The following is a 23,912-nucleotide window of genomic DNA, read 5'->3' on the forward strand; positions in this document are numbered from 1 at the left end:
TTTTGTTCCAGCTGGGGCCACGTGTCCATCTGGGCAATCAGAGCAGGAGGTTAGACGAGCATAGGAATGGGAAAAAACATCTTTGGGAAGCTGGGGTCATTCTCTTACACTCACATCACACATTTCTTTCCCTGGTGTTTCCCCTTTCTTTCTTCATATCATTCCTCTGGTCACAAGGCAGTTTTGAAAATCCATCAGCAGCTTTCCTGATCCTGCACTGGGGACAAATAGCAAGCCAGGAGGTGACACTGAAGACTCTGATTTTTTCCAACTCAGTAACAGCCTGTAGAGACCTGTCTCCATGCTGGGTGTATCCTCACCCTGGGAGAGTCACTTATTAAATGGAGGCACCTTATCTGTGCCAGTGCAAAGGTCTTGCTGAAGTAGCAGCATTAAAAATTATGATTCATCCTAATTTATTGCATTGGTGCCTAGGGACCAACCCAGATCAGCTTCCCTCTCTGCTAGGCATTGTATCAAGCGAGGCGTGACACCCCCAAACAGAAGGGGAAAGTCAGAAAGGGAAAAAAGAAAAAGGGAGAGGAAGAACAAATACAGAAGATATTTTGGGTGGATCATTTTCCTCTCCTTTCTCCCCTGCTGACTGCCAGCTTTATCCCACCCACAAACTCCTTCCAGCTCTGGCTAGGCATGCTCATCCAATTTTTGGCAAATTATTTCTTTAGCAAAGAAATGCAATTTAAAGGGGACTGCAGATATCCACACAGAAGTCTGTTTCTGCAAAGTGCTTAAGAGAAAAGAAAGAAAGAAAACACAAACCTAAAGGTGGAAACAGATGAATGTTTCAATTTGGCCTCTGTTTTGGAAACAATTTTTTTTTTTCATATCAAGATTTCATTTTCAATTTTTTCTAATTGTCAGCTAATGATTTTACAGTGGCAGTCCACTGTTGAGGGCTGAATATCTTCTTCCCCCTGAAGGGTCCAAGCTCAGCTCCCAGCTTCACGGCTGCCCGGATTCATGGGAATCAAAGGGGCATCTCTATGCAGCCTCCTGCCTCCCTTTGTCCTCCATGGACATCTCCATCCCCACCACCCCAGGCCATTCTCAGTGAGAGGCCACATATGCTTGATACAGTTTTAGGCTACCTGTATTGGTTTTCCTCTTGAGTTTGGAGGGGCAAGCAATCACAGCTGTCCTTCCAGCCCTCATCGCTTCCTAATCAGCAGTCTGGATCTCCACAGTAGAGCAGCCAAGGCATTAAAGGAGGAGGAGAGCATATGCTACATCCCTCAACACAGAGCAAAACATCTCACCTACCACGAAATCAGGCAGTGTCCAGTCTTTCTGGATTAAAAACACAGAGGCACTTTGTAGTCACTCCTTGTGGTGCTAATCTTCCCTGCGTGTGCAGCAACCTAACTGTGCTTCAGAGGATTAGCCTGAAAAAGGTCATCTTCAGCTTTGGGGTGCAAGGAGAAGACACAAGACAGACCCTCGGGACTCTGCTCCCTTGGGACAAGCCAGAAAAGTAACCTCCTTATGGGATGAAGGACATTCCCTAGCCTTGATAAATGGACCGGGAATGTCCCCAGGACCTCAGGGATGTCTCCTCTGAGACCTTGCACAACAAACAAGGAGCAACAGGGTATTTTGATGCTTGATGTGCACAGGCTGCTTCTAGCTACTCCTTAGTCCACTGCTGCCCACAGCCAATCTCTGCTCCTCAGGAAGCGCAGTTCCGACCAGTCCTCAGGCATGTTGTCCACTACTTGGCACCCAGAAAGAAGATAGACCTCTCTCTTGTCCCAGCCTCAGAAGGCAGAATGTGCTGGAGTGGCCTTGCTTACCTCTGGGGAGGGGAACTGAGATTTGTTTCCATCAACTGGGGCAACCAAGAGCATGTCCTGCAGGATCGTCGTCATGTGCTGAGCCATGACCTTCTGCTGGTCGACACTGCAGTGGTTCTCCAGGGAGATGATGACAGGGTATGGCGAGGTCTGGAACAAGACAGCAACATACATCATCAGTGAACTCTGCAATTTCACCAGTCTATAGCAATTGATATAAACCCCAGTGTTGTTTTCTCTGGAAATGAGTGTGTCAACAGTAGGGTCTAGTATTCTGCTAAAACAAGCATTTGTTAAAAAATGGACAAAGTTGACTGGGCAGTAGCTACTCAGATCTCTGCTGATGCCTTCCAGAGATGATGATCCAATGGACAGGGCACCAGGCTGGGTCAGGATGCCTCCCACTGACTTTCTGGGGCACTTTGATGAGGCTCCCTGTGCCTCCATTCTCCACTTGCAAAACTCAGAGGAAGGACTGGGAAGGGAGGCTTTGAAATTACTGGGTTTGCTCAAATCCTTAGGTGACATGAATCCTTCCTTCATTCATGCATAGGCCTGATCTGGATCCCTGTGCCCCTCCTTGATGTTTTGTGTGCTGAAGGCATTGTCATTGTCACTGCTTTAGAGGCCCCAAGGAAACTTGATACTAACTCTCAAGTCAAGTGCACTGAAGGAAAATAGCAGGAAGCCCAGTGAGTCTGGACAGACCCAATGTTTTTTAAAGTCTGCTGGCGCAGCACTGACATAAAAGATCTGCTCATTCTTTTTAAAGCAGAGTTGAAGCAGTCCTTCGCATCAGTCCCTCCAAAACACATGCACATGGGTTCCTCTAAACTAGGAATGGACCCTGAGACATCAAAGTCACACAAACCATGGGCTTGTTTGCGTTTCCCACCAAGTATGCTCAAGATATTGGGCATTATTTTCATTGCAATAGGGTCAAGGATGCAGCTGTGCTGGTATAGATCCAAGCTCATCCTCTGCCTGTTCAGCAACTCCGAGGAATGGATCCCTGCAGAAAGCAGAACATGGATGCCCAGAAAGAAGGGCACATCTTGTACCCATGAGAAATGCTAAGGTGAAGTCTTCATTGTTTATGCTCTCTGCTGGGAGGGCAGAGACCTGCTATAAATCTTGGACCATGCAATATGAGAAGTCTTAGAGGGTCCCAGATCCCTTGTCCTTACTTTGAAAGCATAGTTCTTGATGGCCTTAATGACATCACTGAAGAGGATCTTGGAGGTGAGCGTGTATCCATGATAAATGATGGGCTCCGAGTTAGGGCCATCCCAGCAATCCAGTTCCACACAGCGGCAGCCTTTGGTGAGGGCTCTGGAAACAAAGAAGGGACCTGGTTGGGTTCTAAACCATCTGCTCCATCTCAAAATGAGGGGGCATCAGGCACAGGTATTGCCTGGGAAGGCTGATGGGAAGTTTAGGGAGCAAGGGAGAAAAGAGGAGCTTGGAAAAATAGGAAAGCAGATGGAGAAAGGATCGGATCAGGAGAGCTGAGTCAGCAAAGAGGGCTCAAGGTTGAGCAAGGAAGGCACAGTGGGATCTGAGACAGGAGGTAGTGGAAGTCCAAGGTAAGAATTATCCAAAGAAGACATAGTGAGTGCCAGATGAGAAAGGACACTCACAACTGCACCCCAATTCTCTTCTCAAAGATGGTGAAGAGAAGAGGAAATTGAGAGTGGCTGCATTTGAAGAAAGACAGTAAGACAGTCAGCCTTAGAAGCCAGGTCACAAAGCCTGGATGATGTGACTTCTTCATCTAGATCTGATAAGACATGAGAGATGAATCCTCAGAGCTGTCAGGGAGGGAGCTGTGAGAACTCCACTGTAGCTGGAGATACTGCTGAGGGACATTTTCCCAAACTGAGTCTACAAACTGAATTTCCACTTGAAACTCCTGCCTCTACATTTCCACACTTTCATTTTAATTTACTTTCAAATGTAGGTTCCCCCTGTACAGACTTATCTGTCTAGGAGGTGATCTTGTCTCTTCTACAGTAACTCCCTCTACATTTCAGATAACACAACTCCTTTAACTCACTGCAATAAGAATCAAGGATTTTTTTTTTTTTACAACCAAAACATAATTCTGTAATTTTAAGATACTGTAAGAGGAATTCAAACAGCTACTGAAAAGCAACTTGTGACAGATTTCACTCTCTACTCTTCTGAGCTTGTGACTGTAAGCAGCCATTGCTCCCCAAGAATCAGATAAGTAATAAACAAAGAGAGAACTGCAGTCAGTGGCTTGCTTATAGGGAAACATCGTCTCACTTGGTAGAAGTACAGGTCATAGCAGAAGTAATGTAAGATGGTTGTGCAAGTTAGTAAAGGCTACTGCACACGTCTGGCCGTGAGACGTCAGACAGCAGTCCATGTTGAAGGCAGAAATAGGTTACACCTAATGTTCTGTCCAGGGACACTGTGGGAGCATTTAAGCTGCTAAAGAGGGACCAGGCATAAGTTTCCTGGTCACACACACTGCTTCATTAGCTCACATCCCACCTCTTTTTTTGGACCGCTCCAACTAGCTCTCTCCAAAATAAACCCCAGCATGGTTCTAAGGATAGTCCATGCCAGGGGCTACTCCCAAAAGGCAGTACAGATCATAAACATCATGACAGTATGCATCATTTTGGCTCCTTCCAGTTCCTACACGGTCCTGCAGCTCTGCCCCAGAAATCTTTGCACCCTACAAGTCCCTTGCACAAATGATCTCATGCCATATTCTGGGGTATGCAACAGATCCCCTCAGCATCATGCTTTTAAAACGCCATGCTAGAGAGCTGCAATCCAGCCTCCACATGATTGCAGATACTTTAAACTGCTCCCAAATGTAGTAATTATACATCTCATAGTCAGATGGACCACACCTGGGTCCCAGCAGAGACCCAGGTCAAAGTGCTATGAAAAGGGAGGCATGGCCAAGTGGTTTAGAAACAGCTCACCCTGATGTGAACATGAGCCAGTTCACATTACTTGGTCTCAGGGTGGGAGATTGCTTCTTGGTCCTCTTGCTTCTAGCAGTAGAGATGCACCCTATGTCTTCGGTAAGAAAGAGGTCAACCTCTCACACACACACGCAAACACACACACACACATTACCTGATATAGGCTTCTGTGCTGCTTGGACCTGTGAGCTGGTCTTCCATAAGATAGGTATTGTGTGAGGATGACACCAAGTAGTGACTGAGAGGTTGAGTCATGTCTTGATAAACTTTACGGTGGGAGGAGTTGAATATATTCCCGTCATCGGATAGCAGGTACATCAGGAAACCATCTTTGGTCATGGCGTTACCCCTCTTGGCTGCCAGATAAAAAGATAGAAACCCCATACTGAAAATCTGACACCACCAGATTGTGCCATCATCTTCACCGTGATGCCTACTCATCTCCAGAGGATCTCAAAGGCAACAAGTGCTCCCTAGGCATTCAGCTAACAGTAAAGATATTGACGCTGTTCAGATGATGATGACAGCTCTATCTGCCTGAAAATGCTTTTAAAACCCCTTCACAAGCATGGCTTTTTACACCACTTACTGTCCTTGATAACACCTTAAAAGTGTCAAAGACAGCACTTACCTTGCCTGTCTCTAGAGCTCTACCATATAAAAATCTACATTTGAGCACTTCAAGTTTCCTTCATGCCAACACAGAGAAGTTGTCAGATGTCTAAACATAGCCAGATAAAACCTGTCTAGATTATCCAATGAATACATGACTTCCAAAGGGCAAATGCAAAATTACCCAACTTTGGGAATAAATTGAGAACTCCCCATCTTGAGGGACTGAGCTAGACCTCAGTCTAATCCCCAAGTCTGACATCTGCAAAGCATTGTCCCTCTCCTGAAGGTATACCAGGAGAGTATAAAACCAGCCTATGATCCTGTGTTCATTTCTTGAACATGTCCTCCAAGGTGCTCCAGACTGGCAATTCACTTAATTTCTGAGCAGAAAGACAGTTCTGTGATTGCTTTCCTAAACACCTGTCACCTTCTTGGCCCTCTACTCAGAGATCTCATCACCTGATGGCTTTTCAGGTGCCCACATTCAAAAACATTTGCCTCCATTCCCGCTTCTGGAGAACAGAAATATTGCTACATTCTTAACCTTGCAAAGCCATGTGACATCTTGTCATTTGAATCAGTCATCAGAGCCTTTCCCACAGGAATTTCATCACCTTCTAGCCAACTTCATAACCCCCTCTCCAGCTGCTCAGTGTACGCAAGCCAAAATTGAAGAGAAATATTTCCCAGGCTCTACTGTGCCCTCCTCTCTAAGAGCTGCTAATTCCCCTAGAAGACTGGTGTTTTAGAAGCAGCTGCAAGGAGAAAATGACACACAAGGCTGCAGAAGAAAGCAACAGCAAAGCAATTCATAGTTCACCAAGAAAGCAAGATTCTGAACCAAGCCAGCCAGGGGTTCCAACCTACCTCTTTCATTGGGCTCATATCTCTGAATTAAGGCCGGGGCAGCAACAACAGCATCTTCTTCTTGCTGTGTCTCATAGAGGAACCTCACCAGGTTCTGGCAGGACATGAACCCATCTGCATCTGAATACTTTTGGAAGATCTTGTCTATTTCCCTCCTCTCTGTCAGTATCTTGTAAAATTCCTCTATCTCATCATCCTCCAAAGCCTCTGTTTTGGACTTGTCACAGTGCTGTAAACGTAGAGGGGAGAAGGAGTGAAAACCTTCTTTCCTTCTGGCATATGCCAGCCGTAATCTGCACCAGGGCTACACAACGCAGAACACAAAATAATTGGAAACAGTTACTGGCCAGTGAATGAGAAGCACTTGGTCAATGACAATGGTTCTCATTGACAAGGCCAACAGTCATATAACAGTTACAATTATTATTATTTACTCATATTATCAGTGTGCTGAAAAGCAGTAGGCATGGCCTTGAGCTCCACTGCACTGTGTACTGTGCAAACCATAAGTTAAAAGGACAGCTCCTGACAATCTAAGTACAAATCAAGGCTCAAGAGAAATGTACCTCTTGATCTCAAGAGGTGGAGGAATACAGGAAAACAATTAACTCAATGCGTCTTAAAATATTGATAGAGACCGTGGCTAAAAATCCAGTAAGTAAAGTGAAAAGGGCCTTCCCCTTGACCTTAGTGGGTTTGAGCTCAGGCCTCAAGAAACTGTCAAGGCTAGTAGTAGGGCTGGTTGCAAAGATGGCATCAAAACTTTAAAACTTTAAAAACAATTCCTGCTAAACATGTGCATATTTAGGTATGAAAAAAGTCCCTCTTTCCACAGAACTTCTCCATTCTCATTCAAAAACCACGAAGTAACAAAATGTCCAGAAAGTTTCAAATCAGATATCAGCTTCTCAAGGAGCTGTAATTTGAATTCTTCATGCCCCCATGTTCCTCTGTGGTTTGAACTTCTCCACTAGATAACAGCTCTGACAGAGCACCACAGTCAAGACTTGACTGACAATGAAAGATTAGGAATTTAAGATATAAAAGTTTGTGTCTCCATGAAGGACAACAGCTTTTCCAACAAGAAATATTTCCAGTTTATTTAAAATATTCCCAGGTTCAATTTGTCATCAGAAATGGCAATTTTTCTGTGGCAAATCCTGATATGAATTTTGTTGTTTGTTCCCAGCAGAATCCTTCATGGAGCGGTGAACAACAATTTTTCAGTCATCTCTGGCATGTAAATGTCTGCATTAAATATGGGCTGAGCAAAACAAGCTGCAATGGAAAGTAAGAGCGTACCTCAGAGGAATCACTGATGGCAGGGAGCATTATACCACTTCCAAGTGTTTTTCCCTGCAAATTTCAGCAGTCAACCCACTTCTAGTTAATCCCTTGTTATTATGATGATTCCCTCTCTCTCAATATCTAAAGCAAACAAACAGACCCTTAACAGTGGTGTCCTCATCTCATAAAGCCCACTCACATCTTACATTTCAGGTAAGTCTGAAAAATCTCCTTTTTGGCACGGATGCCAAAGCCTCTACAGGACATGGCTTGCCTTACTTAGTCTTTGGCCTAAAAACTTTTCTTCTTCAGGCCTGAACTTGAAACAGAATGTGTGCTCCAGGCCACTCAGAGGAGGTTGTGGTGCATTTCATTTCACCCTTGCTATGCACAAGTTGCTATCAGTTACTATGGCTTAGCTGACAGACAGTAACTTGTCAGACCAGAAGGATTAAATTGTTTTCCATCTTTGATCTCTTATGACAGGTAGAGCTATTGTCCTGGGTTCTATGACCAAAATGCATGTCTCAGTTTAACCAGTCATCATACTAATCTCATCCTAACTCTGCTAATGATCTCAGTGATGGCCACGGTGGCTTTGGCAGTGCCCCAAGCAAGATGATAATGAGGGACTTCCATCCCCTGCAAACCCTCCACCGGCATCCTTCACTGTCTGTTTATGGTGCACATATAAAACCAAACAAAATTATCATGATGCACAGCATTTCACAAACTGAACCAACAGCAAAAAATTCAACTTGTCCTGACTTCAGAATCTGCTGGGTAGAAGCTATGGGCTCATCTCACGAATGGGACAACCTGTGAAATGCTCAGTAGTACAGACACCCTCAATTAGGTTTGAGCAGTCCAAGAACTGTCTTTTCTTTGCTGCCTTCCACATCTGCATGATCCTGTGCTGTGGCTTTGGCAGATCTCACAAGCTAAGCTGAGCATGATGCTTAGCAACTGAAAAAGGAATATAAAGAGGGAAACAAACTGGTGGAGACTGCAGGGATGCCATGAATGACAGACATTCTTTTCTTTAAGAAAAAACAGGGAAAATGACATATTACTTCTAGAAAACTGGCATTATAACTGATGTGCCTTGGGAAGTTTGTTCATTAGTGGCCATTAAAGGTTGTGACGGAAATAGGACAATAGCATTGGCATCATAGTCATATTTCAGGACAGATCAGATGCACAGTGTAATACTGAGCTCCTTCTGCTTGGGCTACAAAGGCTTCAAATTAGAAAGAGAATCTCAACCCAAGATACTGTGTATTACCTCACTTGTATGGATCATGAACAATGAGTCCTGAATGAACCTTGGCCTGCCAGAAAAAGTCAGAACCTTTCTGATGCATCAGAATGAATATTCAGGTTGAAATGAAGTGAGCAATTAGAGGAATTTGCACTGTTTCTGGTTGCATTGCATACGTCTAAAACCTAGATGTGGACACAGAGTTATGTGATGAGAAGTAAGAATAATGTGAGAACATGCCCTGTAGCTCTCTCTGGAATCCTTGATCACCCTTCCTTCCTGTGACCGAATGAAGAAAACCTCACTAAGACAGAAAAGATCACCCTTTTAATATGCTGTAATGTCTCTCAGCCCATCTAAGTTTAGGCAGTATGTAAACTGAAAATGTAATTGCTTTAGGAGCAAGACAGACTCTTCCTGGAGGCAATTCAGCCCACAAGAGATCTGAATTAACCTCTGAAGAGCCTCTCTTTCCAGTGGCTATACAGGAAACTTATAACAATTACATGCCTAATGAGGGTACTTCAACTAGCTGCCTGCATTTAGACAGGCTGAATCAAGGTTTAGTAATTACTTGGAGTCCTTAAGCAAAAAGAGAATTGAACTTCTCTTTTTCTTTTTTTAGGAGTTTCCACTCCTAGAGCTCCCTTGTAACTATTGCAATAGTAGAAGAGGTTCATTGAACGGAGAACTGCACCTCTAAAAAAAAAAGGGGGGTGTCTTTTCAGTTGTTTGATGTTTGAAGATGTAGGGAGTGATTCATCTGACATATGTGAGATGTATCCTTTAGGATGAGGTGAATCACACCCCACTCTCCATTATTGGCTTGACCTACACAGACTGCAAAGGAAGTGTTAAGTGTTGCTGACTACTTCCAATGCAGATGTCTGCACTGGAGACATCTAACTCAACCAGAGGAATCCCTGCCTTACTGCTATTCTTCCAGGGTCTTCCTGAGCAGAAAATAAGCATGAGGTATGCCAGCCAGAGTGGGCAGTACATGTGGAAGATTTTGCAAGCTGAAATTCTTTAAGATCTGCTGATTACCTTCCCCCAATTCTTGCAAAGTTACTAGAGAGAGAGCAAGACCTCCATAAAGCAAGGATTAGGAAAGTTGTACCTCCTTTGGGGGAAGGTCCTAGTGAGATCTTGCTAACCTTCCCTGCTATCTGCTTACAGGAAGGAGCAGGAGAACTACTGCCTGGTGCCCAAAACCACCCACATGTTTACCGCTGATCAGAAAAAGCATTTCTGAAACTGCCCACCCATGAATTCAAATCCTGCTTCAGACAGGATGGAAGTTTGGAAATTATCCAGAAGTTTTATCTCACCTCAGCAGGAAGGCTTCTTTAGAGAGAAACCAAAAGCTTAACAACTGAGAAATTTTCATCCCTTTCTTATCTTCTGATAGGCTCAGCCAGCAAGCCAAATCTTGAGAATTTAGAAGTGTATGTCCCTGACTAGATTAAATATGCCTTGGGCTATTAAATCAACCAAACTGGTCCAGGCTTGGGTGCAATGTTACGTATCTATCATGAATCGGGGGGGGGGTGGGGGGGTGGGGGGGGTGTCCTAATTTGCACTTTCTTTATGTTTATACCTGTCACTTGGCACCCTCCTCCTCTGAGAAGGTGAGGATCTGGGTTCATAATTGTAACCAAACCAATTTCAGCCAGATTTAGGCATTGACATATCGTTGTGGCATGCAGAACTCCTGAAACACCTGGGACTCAAAGTGCACTTGAACTTTGCTTTTCCCTTTTTCTTGCCTTATCCATGTTTGCATCTCATCTTCTCTGAATCCTGGCTAAATTGGGCATCAATGGTAAAGACCTTAACAGACCTTCATCAAAAGCATTGTGCTGGCCTAACTTAGTTGTTAGTGGGAATCTGCTGAGCATCAAAACCCAAGAGTCCTTCCTTGGTACGACAAAAGATGCTAGGACTTCACTTTAGCGTAGGTGTCCACCCAAAGATGAAAGCTGTGGGACACCTTGACCTCAGCCAATAGCAGATACTTTATCTGCTTGCTCTCATTACCTGGAAAATCTTCTTGGCATGATAGTCATCGACTTCAATGTTCACTTCTTTCAGGAAGTTCTTGAGCTCTTTCAAGCTCATTTTGTTGTCTTTGTTTTTATCAGCTTTCCGCAGGCAGGTATGAATCCAGCTGCAGGATGATGTAAGGAAATCTTTCCAGGTCAGTGCCTAGCCTAAATACCACCCTTCTGCTGCCCATGGTGGGGGAGAAATCTCTTCTAAAGACTCTGAACCACCTCTCCAGCTGCTGTAAATCAGCATGCTACCACTCAACAGCTTGCATCATCTCACCTTCTGCTCTGAAAGAGCAAAATGGTGCTTTGGCAGAAGCAAAATGTGCTGTAATGCAAGCGATTGTGACATAGGAGAAGCTTTTCACCATCTGGCCAAGGCTAGATCAGTTCTCTTTACCCTGTAGGAGTTTCTGCTTCAAACTCATTCTAAAAAAAATTTTTAAAATGCCCAATCTGGATGCTAAGCAGAGTAAACCTTAGGATTAGCAAATACCAGCTGAGGCATATAGTACCATAACATTTTAACTGGGCCTTTTAAAATAACCCCAAAAAAGGGCATTAACTGACAGCCTTGGGGTCTGTAGACATAACCCTGAAACAGAGCATTCTCTACAGCTATCACTGCATTCAAATATTTCTGAGCTATGGAGATACGTGTAAACTGCTTGTAAGTATTGTTTGTCTCATGGAAAGTATCTTTCTGTCTTTAAAAATCTTGGCAGGTGCTAAGCAATGACCTCACACTGCACCCGTCTTAACCTGGTAATATTAATATTCCCCTTCTTTAGCCAGGGAAACCAAAATAAAGAGAGGCTACATTTCGCCAGCTCCCAAGGACACTCCAGGGCCCTGAACCAGGGTCTCACTTGGACTGATTCTTCCCAGAAAACCAAGTTCAAGTCATCAAGCTCCCATGGGCAGAGGGTGCTCTGCTGGGAGCACACCACTATCCACCGTTTGTGCTCCAAAGAGCATCTGCTCAGCATGTCAACAGTGCCAGTGGCAGTGCCACCCATTCGTATCCAACCCCCGCACCTCGGCTCTTCTTCACAGCCTTCCCTAAAAATAACAGGCAGGAGTAACGTACAACTCCAGCAAGCCAAGAGGAAATCCAGTCTGTCAAGGCCAGAGGTAAGCAGCAGGGTTGGATAACACTGTGTGTAGAAACTACTCTTTTCACTCTAACCACTGCAAAAAACCACCTTTTTTTAAAAGTCTGCAGGCATTGCCACTGATTATGAGCACCCAGAGGTCATGCACATATCCAAAGTCGACTCTGGAAGGCAAAATGCAGGTAGTAAATGCATCTGCAAAAGAGTATGCCTGGGTTCTGCCTGTGAATGGAGGATGCTTTCCTGTTATATCCCTCCCAGGGAGGCTGAGCAATGTAGGAGGGAAGTCAGAGAGCCCACAAAGAGCGTAGGCACACAGTGGGCCCTCTCACTGCAAGGGCAAGCAGCAAAAAGGAGACTACAGATAACTGGGGCCTCAGCCTGTTGTTTCATCAAACAGCAGTGTTCAGTCCCCAAAACACCTGAACTCCCCATGTATCTGGATCCTTTGAGGTTTGAGAGAGCTTAGAGGAGCTGGATGAACTAAGCACTTCAACTTAAATTCTTCTCATCTGATACAAACACCATTTTGTAGCCCTTGTTGTAGGTCTTCCTTTCACCTCACACACCTATTTGGGCCTGGGTGGACTAGCAAAAATCTGTTCCCATTCCTGTATACATCTGGAGAGAGCCTGCTTCCTTCCTCTTGTTTTTAAAGGATCTGCCAGCTTCAGGGCTACCAGCTTTCTATTAGAAACCAGAGAGGGATGACTGAAACTATCTGGCAGATATCCCATGAACGTGCTCAGAACATAAATGCTACAAAACTTCTGGTAAGTGATTTCCAACCAGAAGAAAAACTCATCCCAGAATCAAAGAGGATGGTGCCACACTACTCAAATTGAAAGTCCCCTGTATTTGCTGATCTAAAGTCTTCCCTGCACACATACCTGCAATATTTGCTAAATAACCTATGCCAGCTTGTTGCAGGGTTGAATCTGAGGCTTAATAAAACAGTACTGTATGTATAAGAACATCAGAAGTACTCATCAAGTATGTAGGAGTTTTATCTTTGTAAGAATACAGGACTGGAAAGGACACATAAGACACTAAATCGAGTCTCTTGCTACTACCACAGGCAACTTCATCATCTTATAACTGAACAAACCCCACCTGAAACTAGCAAGGTTTTTGCTTTCAAAACTTGTTTTCAAAATCTTGCTCATTCCTTACTTGCTTTGCAAGGTTTTAGAGGCTGGAAAAAATACACTGCAAGGCAATTCTCCAGTCATGGGGGACAGGCAGGGGACCCAACTCCTCTCCTCGTCTACTGACTCTTCCCCTTCTGTGCTCACAGATGCAGAGAACACTTCTGAGGTTTAAGAAAGATCTGAGTAAGCCCACGCTGCCAAGCAAACCCAGTGAAGACATACTAAATTTAAAATCCCAGGCTTTAATTAAACATCATCAAATTTCAAATGAGAAATCATGCTGTTCTGTAATTCCAGGTTACGTTAAATGGCCTGAGACAATCCCAGATTGGAAGCCAGCACTGCACGGTAATTACTCTTCCAGAAATATGGTTTGCCTACCCACCCTATTTAGCTTCGATTCTGCTTTCCAAAGACAGAGAGGCACTTTTCCATGCTGGAAATTTACAGCCTTCTTCCCTTGCAAATGTCATTGTTATTTTTCCCCCCTTAGCAATCTTGTCTCTTCTTACGGGGAAGTTTTTCAGCAGTATATTCAATTTGACAGGCTCCAGGGACAACTTTCAGTAGCCCAGATTTTCCCCACACACTGTGGGGTGGGGGAAGCCTTCACATTTAAAAGGAAAACTGCCAGGGTGCAACATTTCCAACAGCACCAAAGTTTTGAGATTTCAACTTGTCTAGGGACTGCTCCCTACCACCAGAAACGCACAGCTGATAACACTGCTGAGGCATGACCTTACAGCCTAGAGCCTGAAAAACCATCCAAAAAGACACTCATAGTGCAGGAGATAAACACAGCATCCCATGCACATCAGAACTAATGGAGTCTGATTCCTTTAAATGAACAGCACTATGGCTGTGCAAGTGCTTATTAGACTTCAGAGAATCCACAGAAGAGTAAAGCCTGACGAAAGCTCAGCATTTATGTGCCATCTCCTTCATCATCAGTACGTTATCACCCAGCAGGGAACCCACATGGAGTGAAGCCTTGACTGAGGGCAGGACTGTCTGGTGCCTGCTCAGGCTCCGACTCCAGCTTTGTGATTTTCCCCAGCTGAGTATTTTGCATCTCCACTCCTCTCCACAGATGCTTTGATGTTGAACAAGACACGAAGCTCACAAAGCTTTCTCTCAGAGAGCTCTATCTGGTTTCCTCTCTGATAGCTGGCTGCCTATCTTCGTGAAGCTTAAAGGAACTTAATATTATATGACTGCTGTGGCTCTGTCAAATCAGGGTGAAATCGGCCAACAGGTTCATATGTCACAGTCAGGGGCCTCAGACACACAAGGACTGCATAAAATCCATCAAAAACTGCACCCACAGATATTCTCTCTTTATATATGAATGTGAGACCTGTGGTTGCAAAGCAACTTATTGAGTGAAATGCAGCCCCGGGGAAAATTCCCTGTGAATTCAGCAGAGCCAGGATTTCACCCAATAACTAACTCCCTCTCCATTTCACAACTAATTCGCTCTCCTTTCCTGCTCTGCTACTTTTCCTTTCCAATATCTGCATTGTCACTAGAGCATTTGCTAATTCTTTCAGGGCAAAACTTCCTCCCATGCTGAGGCAAATAAGGAGTAATTTCACTAAAGTCAGTGGAGCTACCCCAGAGTAAATTTGGCACTCAGAAGAGAAGAATCAGTTCCCTCGCCTTGTATTACTGAGGAACATGATAAACAGTACAGGCTTTTCATGCCTTGCCAAGAAGTGCCTGTCCTGGAGTTTACTGCTATGCGAGTGAAACAGACCCCTGAAGAATACAAACAACAATGATTGTTTTATCTGGAGCTCCCTGAAAGAGGCAATTCTTTGCTTAAGGAGCTATGCGAAGCCTGAACGCACTCTTGCGTGTATCACTGTAAGACAGGGGAAAAAAGCATTGGAAACCAGGGAGTGTGCCCGGGTGCAAAATCAGTGCGAGAGAAAACTCAGTGCCCAGGGCCAATAGAAAAAAAAAAAAAAAAAAGGGTTAGTCTACTATCTCCACCCACAGAGAAAGACAAGTGCATCTTTGTGTGTGATTAATCACTTTATAAGGCAAAGGATACTGTTGGAGTTTCTGTTTCTGGTTCATGGAGTTGCTGTGGGCTATGATTTTCCCAAGGCCAGAGATCCAGTGGTTGGCATCGTCCTCTGAACTTGCAATGAGGTCCAGGGTTTTCCGCTGGTCTTTGAAAATGATGGAAAAGCAGCGATACTCCGGGACATCCTTGGCGTATTTTTCCATACCTTCTGTTTTATGGCCTGCCCTCACATCCCGAATGTCTTCAATGGAGACTGTGGAAAGAAAGCAGAACCTGCTGTCAGCAGGGGTTCAGTCAGCCTTATCTCTACGTGGTGAGGGATATTAAGAAATTGTCTTTCTCCTTTTTCTGCAACCTCTGGAGGATTCCCTTCCCTTTCTCCCCTTCCCCAAGCTTTGGTACCAAAGAAAGCTCAAATCAAAAGGAGCAGAAAGAGCAAGAAATTTAAAAAAACCTCCAAAACTCTTTCCCCATGTTCTTTATTTAACAAAGAGGCAGAATATGCACTAGATGCCACACTGTGATGTCAAGTTTATGAGATACAAATCACTGCCAAGAATTTGGTTCCAGTCCTTGGAGCACCCCGATTTGATCTCTGCCCCCATCCAAGAGTGAGGAGAGTGGAGCTGTGCTTCCCTGTGAACATCACCTCACAGAAAAATGAGAGGTGACTTCAGTAAGAGGAGGGCAGGGACCAAAACAGTCATTCTTTAGTTTGCAAAAAAATGAGAAGGTAAGATTTAAAATCCCATATATCCTTCTCAGTCACACTAGTGCAAATTAGGCAGGCAAAGACCAAAGCTTCAGAGCAGTCTGGTGTCACCCATACTCCATTCTCACTCCTGTCAAGGGTAGACTTGATCCTCTTTGCTGTAAAAAAGCAAAACACCGCTTTCAAGACCATCCTTCCCCATTGCCATCTCTGCCCTTCAGCAAGTGGAAATGTGCCCTGAAGTCACACCAAGTTTGCAAAATGCACGCACAAGGCAATCCAGAAAGAGCAGTGCATTCAAGAGACTACATTATTAAACAAATGTAACAGAGACACCTCTACATTGCCCCGAGAGCATGCAGAAGCCCTCAAACTGTGCTGAAATCAGGCAACCTCGCAGCAAGCATGCACAGCCTCTTTTTTTTCCTGGAGTTGATGGGCCACTTGATACATCTAGAAAGGACTGAGAGGGAAGAGCAGAAACTGCTTAATCACATTTGACTGCTGAGAAACTTAACACTGAAGAAAGGTTAAATACACACAACTGATAGTAAAACTGTTTGCAAACAGTGTTGGAGTCCATAACTGAGAAAGTCTCATTGCATTTTCTTGGGTGGGAGACAGACCAGTTAACATTTTGCAAACATCTACCAATGCCATCTCAGGGCACACACAGAAAAGGCAACACACCTGAGAGACATTCAGCCATCTCTATAACAAGCATGCCAAAAACCAGATGTAATCACAGGAATTTGGGGAAAAAAAAAAAAAAAAGGCTTAACTTCTCCTTACCTCAAACTGTAAATTATGGGTAAAAATTATTTCCTGTGTCACAGATATGTGAAATCGGTTTTATTTGTGCTTATCTTGAAGGAGCTTTGTTGAAAAGCAGTACGTGAGTGTAAAATATCCCCACTGCTTAGCTGAATAGGAGAAACTTGCCTTTAAACATTCGTTTTATCTGCTCCTTCATTTAAATTGGTGCAATTTCACCATTAAATTGCCCAGTTCATTCAAAGTCAGTGCTGCAGAGAAACACATCTAAGTATCCACCCTGTGCATTTTAGCATGGCTGCTCTGAGGTCATCCAAAATTCATCAGATGCTCACTAGAGTTTGAAAACTTTCCTTTTTTCCCAGGACAGTCATGATAATGCTCGGCTGCTGGAGGGGGAGGGGAACAACCCACCTAAAACTTCCATCTTCACAAATCAGTGACTTTCCAAAACCAACACTTGACATATGCTTTAAATTCTCACCACATGTTAGGGTGGTCAAACATCTTCCACAGCACTTTGCTGGTTTGGTTCCTATACAAGAACATACCATGAGGACCTTCCTGGAGCTGGCAAAACTCCTCCCTGACAATTATGAACAATTATCTTTGTGTGGTCTTTTATTATCACTTCGTAAAGGCCAACAGTTGATCAGTCGGAGGGGAAGGGAGGAAAAGGTTGGGTTGGGATGGGCTGCTGTGGAATTATGTTATCTGGACAATTTACCGTAGAGTGAAAGTTTATGGGTTTGAGCACTAAAGCCATCCTTGAAAGAAAAGGGCTGCAATTCCCTTGCAGCTGGGCTGCCTTGCTGGTGATTTTGCCCATTAACTAGGACACTGGGCAAATGATAGTGATTGTGCCTTAGGTAGAACTACACCCTTAATGTAAAGGATGCTATGATGTTTGGACAGATTCAGTTCAGCCAAAAGGTCTAAAGTTTAGTAAGGCTCCTTTTATAGCCAATAGGAAAAAAAGAAGCTTTTGGAACACAAATGTTCTGTCCTACTTAGACAAAAAATTTAGGGTAACATAAATCATGCCCTTAATCCATGGCTACAGCAGACCCTTGACCAGAAAGGAATTCCAGGCTGAGCGTCTTAGATGTAGATGTGTGCCGTGCAGATGGTCCATAAGCAGGGGATTCTCCTCCACTCCCGGTCTCTTCTGGTTACGGCAGTGCAAGTGGAAGGATCATCCTGTTGTTCCCCATCACCTGCCAGCTGCTCACCACTGCTTGGCTCACAACAGTTATTGTCCCTTCAGAATGGCTAGCGAGTCTGCTTGTGCAATCAATCCCTAAACTTTGGGTTGGCAACAACCTAGTGTTTCCAAGACTAGAAAATCTGATGTTAAATATTGGAAATTTAGAATGGATTCTTTGGAAACCATTACCTGGCAAAGTGAATCCACTGGAAAAAGATTGCTGTGTGGGAGGAAAAAAAAGATTGAAAACCTGTGTCTGGAAGAGCTGCCTTGATCTCTTTGGGGTATGCTGAAAAGAGGATGATAGAGGGCACAGAGCTCCTCAATGCAGAAAAGGTACAAGGAAGGCTGAAGAACAGGATTGGTGTCTACTGTAGTCACACAAGAGACAAGAAGATAAACTATCAATGCAGGAACTGTTAACAAAGCAGGGTAAGGGAGGACACTTTTTAAAGCTTTCCATAGCTTGGTCGTGTGTACTACTTTCATCTAACAATAAAACAGCTGAAGCCAAAGGAGTCTGCCCAAGCCATCTGCAAATGTTATCTCTTTTCTGGAAAATCTTAACCCAGCGTGAGTACATTATCAGCTGCTCCCAGATGGTGAGCGTACTGTATGAGCAGTCCCAAACTAACTGTGTGCTCAGCTGAGCTATCTGCAAGGAGAAATCAGAAATAACTGGGGGACAGAGACATTTCACAGCAGAGGACGCTTACAGCAAATACCCATCAATCATGTATCCCTGCAACCTCCCTGTTCCTTCCCCATCACACCACAGCAGGGAGGTAACCACAAGCAGAAGAGAATCTGGAAAGCTTGCATCTGCTTCTCCTGAGTGTTTACGTCTGCTGAAGAGGTGGTTTGTGTAAAGCCCAAAACATGAAGCACAACACAAGGAAGCTTGTGTCCTTCCTGGCCTCCAGACATCGAGTCAAACAGGTTACGTCCTGGTCAGCGTTCCTGGCTGCTGCGGATGCTTCTCAGCCAATGCCACAGCTGAAGTCTCCCCACTGACATGGGCATACAGCAGCATTCCCTGGAGTCGGTGAAATCGCTCCTGTCTGAACTAGTCTCAGGGAGATGTTGAGGACTTTCTTTTTAATCCTCATTTCAGTTTTCATCACTGGATACTACCCTTGTGCTCCTCCCTTGCTAATTCTCGGCCCAGCACCCCTCTGTTTGCTAATACCCTGGCATTAGCAGGCAGGTATGAGTCAGGCCCGCAGGATGCAAGAGGCCAGTTTTGACAGCCATGATGTTTTCAAGCAACCGACATGTATCTTTTGGGTGTCTCCTGATTTCTGTCTTCATGGCCTTCAAGGAGCTTGCTGTTACATTTGGAAGCTCATCTCCTCATGCAGAAGGATGAGGAACACCTCTCAAAGGAAAACAAAAGCTGTGATTGACAGCTTTTTTGATTGTGTGCCTGTATCTGGACTTAGAGCAAGTACCCAAGTCCAAAACAGTGACCCACAAAACCTTGCTGAGTGGGTGCAGAGCCTCACCTGTGCATCTGCCTGACCCAAAAGCTCCCCCATGCCCCAGAAGTTAGTTTTTTCCTCCAAGTGGCCCCTGCACAGAAGGCTCCCCACCTCCCTCCAGCAGGACCTGGGCTCCCTGACCACCCTCCAGGAGGTACCCTCAGACACACCCCAGTGCAAGGATTTCAGCCCTACGTGCATGCGGAGAGGGGATGGCCATTTGTGTGAGAACCATTCCTGCAGGAAGCAGTAGGGAGAGGGACACAAATTCGATCTCACCATCACTCTAAAAGCTGTAACCCCAGAGCTTGCAGGCTTCAGGAGCACATCTGAGTCACATGTATGCACTATAAGCCATTGGGCAGCCAAAAATACAAGTGTTGAGGAGCCAGAAGGACAAGCCTGACAAGGTGCCTAATGATTAGAACACCTGTCTGACAGATGAGCCCTGGCCACCAGCCTCTCCATCTCTTCTCCAGTCACTGCTCCTAAGGTGAAATGTCCAGACTGTGCTGGGAGCATCGACAGTAAAACACTTCAGTAATCCTAAAGAACACAGGGAAAGGAGGAATGGAGGCAAGCAGCAATCATCCTGTGCCTTCCTCCTGTTTGACAGGCTGCCCTTTGAGAGAAGGTATTTTTTCAAGAGTCTTACAGAAAAGAGAGAGAACAAGGAACTTAACCCACATCTCATGCAAACCACTGGGCACGTGAAGGACAAGGACCAAAAGATGCTGCTTCTTCCTTGTGCATTTGCTGATAAAGAGGGAGAGGAGGGTCAATGTAAAGAGAATTGGAGGCATTGCCAAAACAGCTGGCCTTGAGTTACTCATGAGGGAAGGGGGCAGTTTTTTCACTGTGGGGGAAATAATCCTCAGCTCCTTCCCTTTCCTTATCCTACCTCCCTGTCATTAGCAAGTCATCTCTGCAATGTGGCGTTCAGTCACCTGCAATTACTCCATCCCACTCTAATTGTCTCAGTAAGTCACTTCTGTTTACTGTCAGGAAATGCAGATGAGAAATGTACTCAGCTGTTAACAGCTCGCACCAGATTTGCACACAATACTGCACGTCTTCAGAGAGATCAGATCTTCACCAGCTGCAGCCCAGCCAGGCTGGCTTAGCATCTTGTCAAGAACAGATGAAAGCTGCTGCCTGACCCCAACACTGCCCTGCCAGCCAGGATGGCTGCAGCGAGACTACGTGGATTTCACAACACATGGAGCACACGGGGCAAACTAGCACTGCGTGCTGCTTCTCCCTTTGGTTTCACCCCAGAAAAAGCAGTTTGGTTGATTTCAGTTTCACCACAGGTGGCTGATGCTAATGGCCAAACGCAGCTGGGATCAGGACCTTTGTAATCAGCAGGAGCTGGAGCGCTGTCAACTCCCTGGACCAGGAACACCAAAGGCTATCCATCACCCTCGTCGCTAAGGGTTGCTTTAACATAATGATTCAAGGGTGGGTTTAGCATGAGCCCCACTGTGCTGTGCCTTCTTAGCCCTGACCGCATTGCTCCCTCATCTCCCGGTGTGTGAATTACTGCAGGTCCCAGCTGCTGATTCCTCATCTGTTCTCTTCTCCTCTCCCCCTCCACTGACTTGCTCAGCATGTTGTTTTAACTTGAGATCTGCTGCGCAGCAGTCTGCCCTCATTGCTGGTGCGTGCTGCCAGCTGACAACCAGTGATATAATGCACATGTAATTTTACAGGTTGTTTGGAAATACCTTTTAATGTAAGATCTTCACCCAATCTTTTTGTCTACCCATCACAGCTTGGGCCATTGATGTAAATAGAGTGATCTCTATTTACATTCCTTCCACACATCAGAAACAGGTCCCTGCAAACTATTTCTGCAACTAGTTCCAACTTCTCCTGCCATTACAGTGCCTCTAAATTTGGATCTAAGGCTCTCAACACTTCTGTATTTGCATTTAACGTATGCTATGGAGAATAAGGTCAATCTGATCTCCTTTTATGACCTGGTGACCCACCTGGTAGATGATGGAAAGGCTGTGGATGTCATTTACCTGGACTTTAGCAAGGCCTTTGACACAGTCTCCCATAATATGCTCCTTGGGAAGCTGGCAGCTCATGGCTTGGATGGGCGTAGTCTTCGCTGGGTAAAAAACTGGTTGGGTGGCCGAGCCCAGAGAGTTGTGGTAAATGGAGTTAAGTCCAGTTGGCGGCCGGTCACGAGCAGTGTTCCCCAGGGCTCTGTTTTGGGGCCAGCCTTGTTTAATATCTTTATCAACGATCTGGACGAGGGGATTGAGTGCACCCTCAATAAGTTTGCAGATGACACCAAGCTGGGCGGGAGTGTCGATCTGCTGGAGGGTAGGATGGCCCTGCAGAGGGACCTGGACAGGCTGGACCGATGGGCCAAGGCCAACTGTATGAGGTTCAACAAGGCCAAGTGCTGGGTCCTGCACTTTGGTCACAACAACCCCATGCAACGCTACAGGCTTGGGGAAGAGCAGCTGGAAAGCTGCCTGGCCGAAAAGGACCTGGGGGTGTTGGTCAGCAGCTGCTGAACATGAGCCAGCAGTGTGCCCAGGTGGCCAAGAAGGCCAACAGCATCCTGGCTTGTATCAGGAATAGTGTGGCCAGCAGCAGCAGCGAGGTGATTGTTCCCCTGTACTCGGCGCTGGTGAGGCTGCACCTCGAATACTGTGTCCAGTTTTGGGCCCCTCAATACAAGAAGGACATTGAGGTGCTGGAGCGTGTCCAGAGAAGGGCAACAAGGCTGGTGAAGGGTCTGGAGCACAGGCCTTATGAGGAGCGGCTGAGGGAACTGGGGTTGTTTAGCCTGGAGAAGAGGAGGCTGAGGGGAGACCTTATCGCTCTCTACAACTACCTGAAAGGAGGCTGTAGTGAGGTGGGTGTTGGTCTCTTCTCCCAAGTAGTTAGCAACAGGACAAGAGGAAATGGGCTCAAGCTGCGCCAGGGGAGGTTTAGGTTGGAAATTAGGAAAAATTTCTTTACAGAAAGGGTGGTCAAGCATTGGAACAGGCTGCCCAGAGAGGTGGTGGAGTCCCCATCCCTGGAAGTGTTCAAAAAACGGGTAGATGTGGCACTTGGGGACATGGTTTAGTCTAGTCTACCCTTGATTGGTTTAGTGTGGACTTGGTAGTGTAGGTTAATGGTTGGACTGGATGATCTTAAAGGTCTTTTCCAACCTAAACGATTCTATGATTCTATGATTTGTCAGCACACTGTCTGTGATGAAAACTGTCCCAGCAACGCACGTGGTGGCCTGATTCAAAATTAAATCTAAAAAACAGGCAGTTCTGTATTTGAAATGACTTGGTTTATGGGTTCAGTGATTTTGATAAAACTAATGAGACCCACAGACAGGCAGTTTTGTTTTCACAGCTGACAGCCACCTTGCATAACACATTCACATCAGCAAGTATTTTTCCAGGGACAAATACATGTCTGACCATGAAGCAATGATTCCTAAAGAAACTGCCTAACCAGCTCCAGAAGGAAGGTGTCGGTGCAGTCAACTGCCTGCTGTGTGTATGCACGTTGCTGAGAGTTTCTGTTGACTTTAGGCACGCAGCAGGAATAATTTAAAGTTTTCACTTCTTGACTTGAGCAAGCACAGAGCAATATCACATCCTTTCTGTTCTGCAAGCAAGTTCAGGGCATTAATTCAATGGAGACAATTGTTCATTCTTCCACAAAAATGGTATGGTATGTTCATCGCATGGCATTTTAAGGGCGTTCCTAAATTTCACAGGAACTCAAAAATGAAGGAAAAAGTTTTCTGCTGAACACTGGTAGTACGCTATAAACCTGAAGTTTTTGTACTATGTTTAAACGATGCAAAAATATCCTACAATTGGGCTGGAAGTCAGAGGAACTGGAAGAAATTCTGTGCATTTTTACCAGTAAGGATAATTAATCATTAGATCAAAATATCAATTTCATTAAATAATAATACAATTATCACTTGCAACACTCAGTTGTGCAGCTGAATTTAGCTCACCTCTGTAAATTGCTCCCAAAACTGATTCTTTTAACCAAAATACAGGAAGAAACCCCCCACAATACTAGCTTTTAAGTAAAGATTTTGGCCAGAAATTAAAATATTTCAGCAAAAACTCCTAAACTTCTTTCTTGACTACACAGTTGGTGACTCAACGACGCGCCCCCAGTGAGTCATCCTTGGTGCAGTGTGTGAAGCTCGCTGCTGGCTGTCGTGGGAAACATCATCTCCCTGAGTCTCCAGCAGAGAAAGGGTGCAGGAGGTAGCAAAGCACCAGCTTCTCTGGGGCTCCACTGTAGCACCCCTAATCTAAACAACTCAGTCTTTTCCTTCTGGCTTTGAATATTCTGTTTCTCCACCAAATGCTCAAAAGGATGTTTCACTGGAAAGTTTTTAACCATCCCTACAAATCCCTAAATTCAGAAAGTTTTTAAAGGGATTGCGTCTGGCTTAAGTGAGCTCACGCTAGGTATTTTAGCTGGTTTAAGGAAAGACTTTCAAAAATCGATTTCACTGAAAGCAGCACATGCCTTTTTGCTCTTTTTTTCACATAGATGAGACCTAACATTTGACCACAGCTGAATGAGA

The 23,912-nt window shown here is 45.0% G+C and overlaps 1 protein-coding gene across 1 annotated transcript in view; it reads right to left on the reverse strand.

Annotated features, from left to right (window-relative positions):
- Positions 1–23,912, reverse strand: part of PLCD1 (phospholipase C delta 1) — a 47,161-nt gene that overhangs the window by 14,502 nt on the left and 8,747 nt on the right. The window contains exons 3-8 of the mRNA XM_075705172.1: positions 15,181–15,409; positions 10,848–10,977; positions 6,260–6,488; positions 4,932–5,133; positions 2,999–3,143; positions 1,812–1,961 (exon numbers count right to left, since the gene is read on the reverse strand). Coding sequence (XP_075561287.1) covers positions 1,812–1,961; positions 2,999–3,143; positions 4,932–5,133; positions 6,260–6,488; positions 10,848–10,977; positions 15,181–15,409 — 1,085 coding nt within the window. The remainder of the gene's footprint in view (positions 1–1,811; positions 1,962–2,998; positions 3,144–4,931; positions 5,134–6,259; positions 6,489–10,847; positions 10,978–15,180; positions 15,410–23,912) is intronic.

The sequence above is a fragment of the Pelecanus crispus genome, chromosome 2, assembly GCF_030463565.1.
Source record: "Pelecanus crispus isolate bPelCri1 chromosome 2, bPelCri1.pri, whole genome shotgun sequence".
In the NCBI taxonomy this organism is placed as follows: Eukaryota; Metazoa; Chordata; class Aves; order Pelecaniformes; family Pelecanidae; genus Pelecanus; species Pelecanus crispus.